At 32.8% G+C, this 15,531-nt stretch overlaps 1 protein-coding gene and 1 pseudogene across 1 annotated transcript; both read right to left on the bottom strand.

Annotated features, from left to right (window-relative positions):
* On the bottom strand, nucleotides 1-1,112 carry LOC121800269 (annotated as a pseudogene).
* A 9,644-nt stretch (nucleotides 1,113-10,756) lies between these two features.
* LOC121801479 (transcription factor TCP15-like) lies at nucleotides 10,757-12,204 on the bottom strand. The gene has a single exon (XM_042200977.1). The coding sequence runs from the start codon at nucleotides 11,915-11,917 to the stop codon at nucleotides 10,910-10,912; it is 1,008 nt and encodes a 335-aa protein (XP_042056911.1). The 5' UTR covers nucleotides 11,918-12,204; the 3' UTR covers nucleotides 10,757-10,909.
* Nucleotides 12,205-15,531: the final 3,327 nt, after the last annotated feature.

Here is a 15,531-nt window from a genome sequence, read left to right as displayed (position 1 = left end):
TAAAAACCTCCAAGTGACCAAACCAATCAAAAGGTGCGAAAAAACACAGTTCACACACAACAAATTACAACGGTCAGAATTAGGTTAATCAAAATCCAAACTTAACAGCCACATTAGATTAAAAAAAGCTTAATTAATAAAATCAACTCATTAATATTCATAATCATCACGGAAGATCGAGTAGCTGCTCCTCGCTTCTCTATCAGCCTACTCCAAAAATACTCCAAGTAACTAAATAATTCTGCAGATTATTAAATCAACAGCCAATTTAAGAAATAAAAAAGTAATTACCCTAGCAATGAGCCTTTCAAACGCCTCAGGTCCATTTTCTTGAATATATTTTTCAGCAGTTGACAAAACATCATCTGGCTTGCTAAAAACATCCTTTTTTTCTTGGGACGTACCACATTTTGATCGATCACATCCTTATATTTATAGATATATATATTAGTTCTATTAAAATAAGTTGGATATATAGAAATGTTTGATCATTATGTTTTACTATGAATTTACCACTCGATGAGTTTAGAGAATGTGAGCTCGAATAAGGTGATGAGAGAGTAGAGCACCCAACATGTCAGCCATTGCTGACCGTCTATGCGCGATTTAGTCTCGATGGCCTTCACCGAACAATACCTGCCAAATATTTATAGGGCTCAGGGCCAAAATTGAAAAATAAACACCTATTTTGATATTTTTGTAGCGATATTTTTCTAATTCAATGGTTTAAAAAGTAAAGTGTGTTTTCACGGACTAATTTTGAAAGGGAAATGTGACTTACAGAGGATAAACGAGAGAAACCAGAGGCCTGATGAGATCGCACCACGATTATTAGATTGTAAGATAAAGAGAAAAATATAGGTTTGTTGTGAAAGAAAAGTGATACTTACATAGCAAGAACATCAATGTTCTTTGCCACAACAGTGAAGAGAATGTCTCCAGAGCCCATGTTTGAGATTAATTTCTTGTTGAATTAGTTTGTGATATTGTAGAAAGAATAAGTGTAGCAACTCTCAAGTGAGTGGCTGAGTGTATGGGGCAGTAAAACACAAGAAAAGGTGTGTAATTGCAATCATTTATGCGTGTTTTCTGCAAACTAAAGTTTTCAAGTGTGAAAGGAGGGAAATTGTTATAATCCAAATGCAAATTTCTCTCTCTCTCTCTCTTTAAATTTTTGTTAAACATTTTCGCATGATATATAATTTAGTTTAGCACTTTGTCTTAAAACTTTTTATTTGATCTCCTAATTTTTGTGTTGTTACTTGTTAGGTTCACATGTTTAACTAGTTTAGTACTTGCATGGTGATGGTTGGGCGAATTTTTTATGGTGATGAATGCAGGAAAATACAGATCACGACACAGAGATTTACGTGGTTCGATTTACTGAGGTAAATCTACGTCCACGGGAAGAAAAGAGGGCAGAGTTGTATTGCTTGATCTGTTTTCTACAGCTTACAATACAGACTTGCTATTTGATATTTGATCTCTCGAGAGCCTCCTCTCCTATCTGATCTAAGTTCTATTTATACATTGAACTAAGATCGTGGCTTGCATCACCACTAACTAGGTCGTGGCTTACATCATCACTAATTAGGTCGTGGCTTACATCATCACTAATTAGATCGTGGATGTCGTGGAGGTCATGAGATCTTGCATGGGTCCACCACTAAATAGATCGTGTAGTGGAGGTCGTGGAGGTTCTGCATGAGTCCACTATCTCCCAGTTCGGTCGAAAACTGAGACCGAACTGCTGAACTATTGCCGAGCAGCTTTTGCCGATCTGAGAGTAGAGCTTGATTGGTCGGCTTTTACCGAGCTGTAGGCTGGGGCTGAACTCTTTGGTAATGCCGAACTGATTGGTCGGCTTTTACCGAGCTGTAGGCTAGGGCCGAACTCTTTGGTAATGCCGAACTGATACTCTTCCTTGGTCTTTGGGCTGATGGGCCGTCACTGCTATTGGGCTTGTTTAGTACGTACCCCATCACATGGATAAGAAGAAAAAAGGAAACAATATCCAAATTTGAAAAAGTGGACTTTGAAACTGCACAAAAAGGTGAAGAAAATGTGGGAGCCAAATTGATGATGGAGAGAATCTTATGCTTAGCCAAGAAAGAGGCACCGAAACTTAGACTTAATGGACACTACAAAAGACTTATGTTGGACTTCTTCATTTTCTGAAAATTTATTTTGTAAGGGCTCGTTTGATTAGATGAGTAGAGTAGGAAAAGGATGGAAAATGCTGACGTGGACCTTTCTAACCATCGTTTGTTTGCATTTGTTGTTTTTTATCAAGCTCGTTTGAAAAAACACGGCCCGTTTGAAATTAATGTTAGCTACCCATATTCAATTGGTAACTCTAACCCCCAAAAAAGAAGGTTTAGTGAGACAGAGTTTCATTGTTTGAAAAAGACTCCCCCTATTCTTCCCCTTTTACCTTCTCTCTCCATCCTCATTGTTGCTCGAAGGCCACTGCAAAAACGCAGCAAATACGCCATAGCTGCAAAGAAAACTCCATACAGGTCAGTAAATCCAACCATTTTTGTTGTTGCGTAGACATTCGAGCTCGACGCTCTCCGTCGTGGGTAGATGGTTGTTGTCTGCAACATCTATGAATGACCCCCAATTTGATTAGACATGCAAATGAGATTAGATTTGAATTATATGGTGTTTTATTTGGTGCAGGTTCTACAGTTCAATTGTAATTAGGATTGTTACTAAATTCTATTATGTTATTCCCGTTTTTGATGTCTATTTGTGATTTGTACATAAAATGAATAATTTTTCAGTTTTCATATCTAAACTCACGGCTAATCAAATTAAATAATAAAATAAACTAAAACTACAACTAACACAAAATATTATAAGCTGAAAGAAATTGCATATAAGCTGAAAAATGATACTTTAACGTGACAAAATGACATAAAACTGATAAAATGATACTTTTGCCTGATAGAATGATACTTTCAGCCGATAGAATGATACTTTCAGCCGATAGAATAATAGGTAGTTTTTGTGTATAAAATGACATTTTTGTTTAATAAAATGATACTTTTACCTTATAAAATGATAATCTAAGCGGATAAAATGACAATTAGCTTATAAAAATGATAGTTTAGCTGGAGAAATTGCATATAAGCTGAAAAATGATACTTTAACGTGACAAAATGACATAAAACTGATAAAATGATACTTTTGCCCGATAGAATGATACTTTCAGCCTATAGAATGATACTTTCAGCCGATAGAATGATACTTTCAGCTGATAGAATGATAGGTATTTTTGGTGTATAAAATGACATTTTTGTTTAATAAAATGATACTTTTACCTTATAAAATGATAATCTAAGCGGATAAAATGACAGTTAGCTTATAAAAATGATAGTTTAGCTGGAGAAATTGCATATAAGCTGAAAAATGATACTTTAACGTGACAAAATGACATAAAACTGATAAAATGATACTTTTGCCCGATAGAATGATACTTTCAGCCTATAAAATGATACTTTCAGCCGATAGAATGATACTTTCAGCCGATAGAATGATATGTATTTTTGGTGTATAAAATGACATTTTTGTTTAATAAAATGATACTTTTACCTTATAAAATGATAATCTAAGCGGATAAATAGCTTTTTTCATCCTAAACTTCGATTAAAAATGATTTGACAAGTCATACATTACATACAATTAAGTTTCATACATTTCGCCAAAATATCAATGGACTTAGCCATCCAAATGTCCTAATTCAGATCATAGTCATACATTACCACAAAAGCAGCTAAAACATGGCAACCTGTTCCTCGATTCCTAAACATCTCCCGATGTGCAGGCCACCCCATTCGACTTTTGCCATCCAATTCCTGATGCGGTTTTCGATGACATTTCAATTAGCACCAGTCGACAATGAATCATAAACGACTTTGGAAGGCGTGACGATTTATGAACATACGCTGGAGCCGACGATGACTGATTAAGCAATACAAAAATGCAACGAGAATTAGTAAGCAAATTTACCTTGGTCGTGTGCCCAGTCAAAGACGTCGGCTTGTGCTCGACGGTAATTATTTGCCGGCCAAGAGGTGTTGGGCGTCTCCTTTTGGCGGGACTGCTAAGCAGATTTTAGAGAAGGCGGTAGTGAAAAATTTGGGGTAGATCCAAATTATAAATGCTACTTTTGATAAAGGGCAAATTGGAAATTAATGTAATGTGTTAGGGATAAATATGTCATGCAAACCAATAAAACATGCTTCCAACTAATCCAACCAAACACTGATGTTGCCCACATGTTCCAACACAACTCAACGAACCAAACTCCATTATGCATAATATACACTACCACAAACATTAAGTTAGCAACACAACCCTTCAAAAATTTGTATTTGCTACTCATCTAATCAAACGAACCCTAAGTGTTAGTTCGATTATCATAGCTAATTATCCTATTATAGATCATTTATGATTAAATTGTAAGACTACTTAAATTAAAGGAGTACTTATGACTAGTTATCATATGATTATAGGATCGAGTTGTGAAATTCAATCTTATGAACCAAATACAATTCATATTTATTCTGAGATACAATATTCCTTACTAATTTATCACATCGTTAAGTTAATAGAGAATTTTTTTTTGTCATGCATAACTATTTGCATATTCATAGAAGAATATAAAACATTCGTGGAAAGCAGTTAAATTGGGCAAAATGCTCAACGATGTATACTAATAGCATTAACTACTTCCATCTCATAAATTTCTCATTTTACTATTACTAATTTTTAGTAAAATGAGTCTCACATTCTATATGTACTTATTTTCATTCATAGTTAATTATAAAATTAAAATATATACTTATTTTCATTCATATTTAATTATAAAATTAAAATATATGAATCTAACTTACAATTCACTAACTTTTTCACTTATATTTCTTTATATTTTTTAAAATTCATACCAAGCTAATGTATGACGCATAGAACAAAGGAACTTCTAAATTTGGTAAATAAAATTAAAAGAAACGGGCTTTAATTGTAGGTAATTAAAATAACAACTATGTTAATAAATTATTAATCTATTGGCTTAGAGTTCAAATTGGACCCCTTCCCATTCCTCAGATTTAAAAAATATTGGACCGAAAAATGCCATCATTAATTAGTAAGGTATCCCAGCATTCTTTTGCAATTCAAATCATGATTTATAGTAATAGAATTATTTATCTAACTGATCACTATGGATGTATCGCGAAGGAGGAAGAGGCCAAAATATGCTCTTAACAAAACACAAAAGATAATGTAAAGTAGGAAAAAAAAAACAAAGATAATATAATTGCTTTATCTTGGAGATCATGATTAATATTCAACTAAAGAAGAAGCTACTTAACTCATTGCGGGCAAACGGGTTAGGAGAGGACCCTACCAATATAGTATAATAGTAGTATTTTAAATTATTTTTGGGTGTCCAAAAAAAAGGGAATGTCTAGCAAATTACAATGAATGATTTTTGTAGTTCAATTTTATTTAGTGAGTGATAGCGTCACAAAATTAGGAATTTTTGTTAAGCAAATTGGTCCGATTATTGGGTCTCCTGCGGAAATTAGTTAACGACTTTGATAACATCTATAATTGTTGGGTTTTTAAATTTGAAGGCGAAATATATGGGATGATGATTAAATCCATTTTAAAATACTAGGATGAACTATCTACGAGCCCTAAAATGAGGTAAAGTCAAACAAATGTGTGTTACACAGCATGAGAGAGATTTGTGCTTCCCCTGCGAGGAACAATTTTGTTCCCTAAAGCAAAAAAATATATTATTATATTCGTAATGTTCCTTAATTAGCGCTTCTCTTCCTTCTAATAACCTCCTAATTTACGCAGACCAAGCAAAATGTGTCACTTTTCCACATTTCCTGTGCCAAGCAAAAGGCTAAATCGTACTCGACAAAATTTTCAAACAAAAAATATCAATTTAGTTTTGTGTACATCGGAAAACGAATATATAAATATATATTATTATGAGTAGTGATAAACGTACATAATTTCTACATACATAATTGGATATTTGACATAATTCACATTTAAAACCGGTTCACAAAGTTTAATTACGTTTAAATAAATTAGTATATTACGCATTTATCCTTTTATAACAAATACTAACACGCCCATTTCTCTCTCTCCTCTCCCTTCCACAATTTTGATAGAAACGTTATGCAGTTATCTCTGTCCTCCACAATTTTTTCCTAGAATTGTGTATTGTATCTATCTCTCAATATTCCATATATTTTCTACTAGTAGTTTCTATTTCTGTTTTACTCTCACATCAAATATTGTATATTCGAACTAATTAATTTGTTTATAATATTACTTATTGTTGAACTATTTCACTTCGTATTTTTTATTGTTTCGAAATATTTGCATAGTTAGTTAGATATTTATCTGTGAACTTTGATAATGTTAAATAAGTAAATATATTCTATTATACTAATATTTATAAATATAATTTTAAAACATTGCTTTTTATTGTAACAACCCGTTAAAATACATACATACAACGTCGGTGTGTGCTGCCTTCAATATCATTAATCATGAAGATTACAATATTAATTAAGATTATGAAGTGTAAATTACTTGAATTACCATTTTTTTAGTATTGAATTACTTTTGCCCGTATGAATTGTAACGCAGATATATTCTTGTTGAAGTACATGAAATATTAATTAATTATAGTTCCTTATAATTAACTCATTACTGAAATGTACACGAGAGTTAATTTTATTCATAAGAAAAAAGACTCATTAAAATAATCAAATAAAAATTAACAAAAGAATATAAAACTAGAATAGAAACTAAACTTAAACTAAAACTAGAAACTAAACTTAAACTAAAACTAGAAACTAAACTTAAACCAAAACTAGAAAATAAACTTAAACCAAAATGAAATAAAACATAAATAATCCAAATTGATAACATGGATATCGGCGCTCGCCGTCGACACTCCAGCTCCTCCCCGACAAACGTAAATGTATTAAAAAGTAAAAAAAAATTAAGTAAATTTAATTTAGAAATTATTCTCTTTATTTAAAAAAAATCGATTATTTGATTCTTTTCATTCTCATCAACATTGAATTTAATTATGGTTTATCGACGTCAACGTTACTAATTACAATCTTCGCATGTATATCTAGTTTCTATTATGGATCCTTCTAAAGGGAGGAGGAATTCAATATTTATAACTTTAATATTTAAGTAGCACTAGTATTTATTAATCTTAACAACTAAAATTCAACTACAATACAGTTGATAACACTAAAATCAAATATATTTAAAAATTTCATCAAAGAAATGCAATAAAAATAAAATAATTAAACATATAATAAGGTTGCACATACCTTAAATACATATTTTAAGTATAAAGTGAACTACAAATACACATTTAGTTTGCACATATCTTAAATAAATAAAAAAACATAGTATTAGTTTTTTTTAATAAAAAAACACCCAATGGGGATTGGAAGGTTTAGACAGACCCCCAACTCGTGAATATAAGTAAAATATATCGTTCCAAAACATGACCCAAGCCCAAAAGTGACTTGGATCCAAAGATAGATAAGAAACAATAAATTGGAAGCCCCACAGGGTTGGGAAACACCATACTATCAAAACTAAACTAAAACTAGGATGAATAAGGGGAATAACTAAAAACAAAGTATTATATCAACAAGATCAATCCACATCTATACGTCGGAAGCAAAAGTTAGGATATCCAAGCTGAATCAAATACTTAACATATAGTTTAGGTTGCACATGCACGTTATTCATCAAAAAAATATATATAGAATTTAAATAATAACGATTATATATATAAATTATATATATTAAATTATAATGATTTCATCTATTATCTTGTTTTAACTAAGTTTTTTAAAATAAATAAAATATACTGCATAAAATATCAACAAAGTTAATTTTAATTAAAAATAAAACTACTAAAGTTATATAAGTAAAGTAGTAAATGCTTAGATCTCATAAATATTTTAAATATTTATTTTGGTACAAATACAATAAGATTGAATGTAGATAAAAAAAAGATAAATAAATATAATATATATATATATAAAATATACAAACAAAATAATAGCCCATTTAATTTTAATTTTGATTATTCCCACCAAATTACAATAAAAATAGTAAGTAGAGTCTCAACTTGCTATTTTGGTCCGTTCACGATTAGAAGTCCCGATTTCACAAAAATAGTCTAAAAACACCCCATCAAAAGAATGAAGCGATTCATGTTATTTATTTTTCCGGATAACGAGATCCAGCATCCGTGTGACTGTGTGTTCTCAACGAAAAAAACGATGCATAAGTTATTCGTTATCAATCTTTAAATTATAAGTCTTATAATTGTTCATATTCTTATTCTCATTTTCTCAAAAAGAATTGTAGAACACTATTTTTTTTGTAATTCAATTAAAAAGAAAAATAAATTTTTTGCCTGACTAAATTATACTATAAGAATAAAAAAAGAATTATTAGTAAATTGGAAGTTATCAATTATGATAAACATTAAGAAAGTTCGAATATAAAGAATAATAGAAACATTCGTTTGAAAGAAATAATGAGTTTTAATTGAAAAGACATTTATTATTTTAATCGATAGAGGAGTAGGAATTGGAGTATTTGATATGGAGATATAATTTGATGAGATAGATTTAATTGATGGAATATGAGTATTATATATGGAGATTTAACTTGATGAGCTAGAGTTAATCGATAGAGTTAACCGATGGAGTAGGAGTATTAGATATGGTGAATTAATTTGATGATATACTTAAATATTAAGATTACTGTTTTTTAGAATGTAAAATATAATAAGGTTAATTTAGTAAGGAAACAATATAATTAATAATAAACCGGTTTAAACAAAACCGGTTCGGTTAAATAAAAAAATTAAGGGCATTATGTACCTAGAATATTATTTGTTATTTGCGTGTGTACATTGATGTCCATAATAAATTTGTGAAAATAATCACACACCCGTCAAATTGTACTCATATTTGACTGACGTTAGAACTCATTAATAACAGATACAACTAATTGGAATATAGATTTTGACCCAATTCTGGAGTAATTAAAATCTTATGCCAAAGGTTTTAGATTCAAATATATTAATTACTATGACATAATAATATTAATAATATTTAAAAATCTGTGTTTTATGTAATAAATTAACAAAAATAGATATATACAACCGGCTGGATTTAATACCCTTGATGCTTATCCATTGCCGCCAGCATTAGGTATATATATATACTCTTTTTCTCGTATTAACTTTATTTTTATCTTGTAGTAGTAGATTATCCATTTTTTTAGGTGAGTGGTGTTGCCACGACTTATGTCATGCAGAAAAAAATAGACAAATTATTACATTAATTAACTTGTACTTGTATTCCATGAGAAATCACATCAACATTATATAGTAGTAGTATATCATTTTCTTCTTTTCCGTGACTCGACATAATATTCGATTCATAATTCAATTTACCAAAAAAAAAATACGATTTCATAAAAAAAAGAGATAAAATTGTATATCTTCATGGTTGACGTACACCGGATTCCGCTGCCGGCGCCGCCTATTGATGTCGGCGGTGATAGAAAATTTTACAGCTAAAAGGGCAAAATGGAGACAGCATACATATATAGTCAAAGAAGCCAAAAAAGCGTACGCTCACATACTATATACTACTACTAAATAAGTGGAGAAAAGATGCTTCTAAGAAAACTGAGAAAATAAATGGGAGCAGCAAAAAAGAAAGAAAACAGAAATTGATTATTTAGAAGATCATCATCATCATGATTCAGGACTTAAATGAACGGTCCAGATTATGGGGCGACCCCCCTCTAATGGGGGGTGCAGCCTTGTTGTATCAGAAAGTGGAGAAATAAATTTGAAATTCGGAGTCTACTGTAACTAAATAAGCCTCAGTTTTGGGGAATTTCTCATACCTCTGTGGGCTCCTTATCCCACTACTTTATGCATTCAATATTTTCTCTTCTAATTCAGATATTTCTGTGATCATAAGAGTTGTACATGTTCATTACAACAATAATATCACCATAGGGTTGGTTTAATATATAGCCACTAGTAATTTCATTACCATATATCGCATCTGAGTCTGGCCTTTTAAGGAGTTGTTTGATACAGGGAATATATAGATAAGGCAAAATAAATTTTAATGATGCGGTGATTTTAGTTGGGTGATACCGGTGCCATATTTAATTAATTTAAGTGTAACTTTTGGAATATTTGGATGATGGACCTATAAGAAAAAATTTCATGCTTCATACTGGATTTTTATTTGGCAACAATCATAGGCAGTAGGTGGGGGATGCAGTCTTCCAAGAGCCCTACATAGTGCATATATCACATGTTATTTCTGATCAAATTTGCGAATTATATTTAATGCATTTTGTCTTGCAATTGCACTATTTCACTACGTACACAGTTATTTAACTAATTTACCAATGACCCATGTTGAATTATTTGCAATAAAAGTATGAATTTATTTTAATATTTTGTTATTAGTAAGTAGGGCTCAAAACATGGTTCATGCCTATTCCTATTAGTATCTGCAGGTCCACAGATGAAGATCTTTCCCAAATATAATACTAGTTTTGGTCAATGTTAATAATCTTGAGAAATTGAAGGTTTTTTTCCCAAACTAGTAGAGTAAAAAAAGCAAACAAATCAAACTCGATATTCACGCAATCAAATTGCAAAATATAAGAAGAAGAGGATGAGCAAACAAACCCTAATAGAACTAAGCTAATTTCTCAAACTAACCATTCATTATATATGTAAATATATAACGCACACATTTATATATATAGATTCAAATTTGATGAAATCCGTTCAAGTGTGATTACTGCTTGCAATATGCCGGTCATCAGCGGCGCCGTCGTAGCCGTTTCCCTGAGCCTCCATTCCTCCGCCGCCAGGCATATACCTATACGCATTAAGCGCCGCCAGCATGCCTAAATTCCCTTCACCAACCGCTCCACCTCCACCTCCATGCGCCGGCAAGAGCGACATTGCCGTCGGAAAATTCATAAAATGCAGCCCACTGCTTGCCACCGCCGCACTCCCTCTATACACGCCGGAATTCGCAATCGACGGAAAACTCCACAGAGATTCGCTGCCGGAATTTGTGGAATTGAGAAAAGCCGACGCCGGGATCTGGCCCTGGCTCGCCGGAATTGTCCCCGAGCTAGACTGCATCATGTAATTCCCCATCTGATTTTGCACCGCCGAGCGCAGATCCTCTTCCGACGCCCTCTTCCGCTCCGCGCTCCCCTCTCCGTCGCGCGATTCCTGCTTATTGAGAAAGCTCGCCGCATTTTCCGACGAAGACAATCCGCCTCCATGGAAGAAAATCCTCCTCTGCGAAGAATCCCCAAAATTCTGCCCAAAATAAGCGCCGTTGCTCAAGCTCAAATGCGACGGCGCCGAGAACGTCGAGCCGGAGCTTCTCACCGATATATTCAGCGAGGTGAAATTCGCCGGAATCGTTCCAGTGCCGGTGGCGGCGATCACCGACGGCTCCGCCTGCTGCAGCAGCCACTCAATCGTCTCGCCATCCGATTTGTGACCTAATTCCTTGGTGAGCTGGAAAACCCTAGCTGCGCACGTGGCAGGCATTCTAATCCGACGCCCGCGGCCGTCGACCTTCGTGTGTCGATCCTTGGTCGAAGCTCGTTTCGGCGGAAGCTTCTTCTCGGTGGATTTTGATATCGCGACGAGCGATGTGTCGGTCGATTGCTGATGTTGTTGCTGCTGCTGATGATCATAGTCGTCTCGTTTCTCTAAGAGTTGTAAAGGGAAATTAGGTTTTTGCATAGGGTTTCCGTTGCCGCCATTCATGATGAACAAATATAATATGTTAGGCTACTCTAGTACATGACCCTCATTTTGTGGGACTCTCCTTTCTTTTTTTTTTGGAAGATATTAGGAGAGAGAAGAAAAAGGGAATGAAGAGATAAGGGGAGTGATGAAAGAATGAGAGAGAGAGAGAGGGCAAGCTTTAAGCAACAAACATAATGAGTGGGAATTATATGGGTGGTGGGCTAGGCCAAATTAACCTATCTTTTCTTTATTCAAATACTGGAGTATCTTTTTTTGCTTTTTCTTACTATAAATTTTCAATCTTTACTGTATATATATGCATGCAGTAAAAAGTGAAGGCGAAACTAAGGTAGTGAAACATATTTGTATGATCATCTGGAAACAGGTGAGGGTAGTACGATATATATACAGAGGGGGTGAAAACTAAAACTCAGAAATAAAAGTTTGAATTCAAGTGTACTTTTATTTGAAATTTATGATATAAGGCATTTACAAATGTGGGATTGACAGTTTCTTGATTCAGACTCCACGTGCATTGCCCTTTATCATTCAATTAATCTACAAACAGACAATGAACTGGACTGGACCCTACATTTTAAGCCAGGAACTAAGCCTGAGAAAAATAAATGTTTACTAATTAATATCAAACCATTATCCCATAAATGCAATTAGGGATGTCAATTTAGCGCCCGTAACCCGTGGGCTGGCCCGAATAACCCGCCAAATTTATAGGGTTAGGGCTGAAAATTTTCAGCCCGATAAAATTACAGCCCGATCAGCCCGCACCCGATTAACCCGCAACCCGTTAGGGCCAGACCCGAAAACCCGATGGGTTGGCCCAGAAACCCGATAAAATTTCTATTGTTCTATTTGTTTGACTCTAATTCGACACTTCATTGATTATTTTATAATATAGATTACTGAAAAAATAACTTTCCATTTTATATATTAAATATACTATAAATTATATATTAATTTTTTATTAATATAATAATAGATAAATGAATTAGAAACTTCAAATTCTCTAAAAAATATATTTAAATTTCTAAGCATGCTTTAAAATTTCTTGATGTTTATGTTTTATTTTGCATAAATCTCAAATATTAGTATTTGATCATATTTATGTTTGAGTTTAAGCATATATCTCAAATTTATCATAATTAAATATTTTACATTTTATAAATATAACTAATTTTCATCATTATTTATTGGATTGATCGCATGTTAATTTTATCGGTAGCAACCCGATTAACCCGATGGGCTAGCCCGAAACCCGAGTTTTTAGTGTTAGGGTTGAACTTTTATAACCCGGAAAAATCACAACCCGATTAGCCCGCACCCGATTGACCCGCAACCCGAATAAGGTTGGCCCGAAACCCCGGTGGGCTGACCCCGATTGGCATCCCTAAATGCAATCATTGTCACTTCTAACTCTCTGTTAACTATATAGTTGAGATGATTTAATGGCTTTGAAATATATTCCTGATTGTTCTGGTGTCACGAATGCACTCTTGTTTTCCCTTTTTTTTCTTTTTGGATTATTTGGCCCATTATATTAATTAATCATATTTACACATCACATAAGACATGAATATTAGTATGAAATCATGCATATTGAGGGGGGCCGTGGGCTGGAGATTAAGACATTAATTATTAATGAGATATTTGTAGACTAACTAAAGATGATTACACGACAGTTAGTCATGATCAAGCTCCTAACATTATAAGCTACTCTAATCACACTCGTTCAACATAATAATCCATGATTTCATGGCACGTAGAAGACAAATAATTAGGACACTCACCAACTTAATTGTCTAGATTTGATTGTTAAACTGAATATCTTGCTTTTAAATTAACTATAGTCGTCGTTAGTTAATGGCCTCATTTTCTGATTCGATAGTTGGTATTCATCACAATATATATGTTACTAATATTTCATTAGATATCAATGAGGCATTTAAATTAAGAACATTTTCTTGACGGTGCTTGATGATATCTCCATTATATCAATAATTCGTTGCTCCATATTCTTCTTATCATTTAAATATTTAGTGTCATATAACCTATGTCAAGACACACACTTGAAGGAAACAGTACTATTAATTGATGGCACAATCTTATCCACAAATTCATAATTTGAACGACAAGTGAGATTATTATCTTGATTAGGAATATGGCGCCATCATGTGAAATACAGTAATTAATTAGAAACCTTGAGAAAAAAAAACAATATTTTGCTTTCATATACAGTTTCACTATTCATTCACTAATGGAGAAATACAAATCCTAATTTAATTATATTTGCTACTATTGTTTACATTATGTGTGTGTGGATATCATCAAAAAATGATGATAACACTACAAACATAAAAACTCTAGCTAGTTCAATTTCTTCATTCGATTGTTACCTTTTTCGGCCTAAAACTACTAGTGCGATTTTCAAGGAGAAGTTGCTAAATCTTATTTGTGGAGATATAAATATAAGGATGAATTGATGGGGGGGGCATGGAGATTAGGTCAATGATGGTTGTTGGGAGATAATCACGTGCCATGACTTGTCCTATACCGATGATCAAGATGGCTTACCATCCTCTAACTAATTTATCTAATCATGCACAACTATTTGTCGGAATTAATGCATATCTTCTTCATTTTACCCATCTCTTTCCTTTCCTTATTCCTAAATCTATTTACTTCACAATGTATTTTGGTCTTTTTTTCTCAAAAGTCTCGTGTTACATTCAAATTTAATGTAAACAGCAAGAAAAAGATGAACTTTCAATTTAATTAATGACTAGCTAGACTTATTATTTGCAATCCCTTTTCAAATTTCAATACTAATATTTTTGTTTATTTTAACATGATTTCTAATTTGGGCAACATAATATTCAATTTAAAAGCTGTATTTTCTAACTCCATAATTTCGATGGCCAATTGATATCCAAGCTAGGTACAAAGGTGGGTTCAGTTGTACTATTTCAAAAGTCAAATCCGACCCCAACTATAAATAAAATCAATTCCAACAATTAATCTTAGAGACTAGTATTTTGTATTTTACATGTAACGAGTTGACACTACTACTTGTATTTTTCGTCCAATGAAAAAAAATCATACAGCTCAAGAACACAATATTGAGAACATGGGTGGATGGCTAAGGGCCCTTTCATTATTTATTACCGACAAGGTTACAGTTGGGGCAAAACTTTGAGCTTATTATTAATTAATTACTTTTTCCCATTCCATTTTTACTAGTCACGATATAAGATTGTAGTATAACTTTGCCTAAACATATTAATTAGTCACATATTACACATTTGCAGCATCGACGAAATCGCCCCCACACATATTTTACGTAAAGTTTGAATATGAATGAAGGATGAAGATTTGAAGAAAGGGTGTAGTGCGCTGTGTACGTGTACACAAATAGCAATTATTGAATTGATGTGAATTGACTACCCATGTACACAAACAGTTGCACTAGACTTTATTGTATGAAAACAACTCAAATATATTACACTAACATTTTTTTCAAACACCATCACTTACCTATTGATATGAATAGGAAAAAGAGTCAAGCTTTTCCAATTGTGACTTTGAACTATAAAAAAGTGTCCGACATCAATCTATCA

Source organism: Salvia splendens, chromosome 4 (assembly GCF_004379255.2).
Source record: "Salvia splendens isolate huo1 chromosome 4, SspV2, whole genome shotgun sequence".
Taxonomy (NCBI): Eukaryota; Viridiplantae; Streptophyta; class Magnoliopsida; order Lamiales; family Lamiaceae; genus Salvia; species Salvia splendens.
This window is presented reverse-complemented; position numbering and strand designations above follow the sequence as displayed.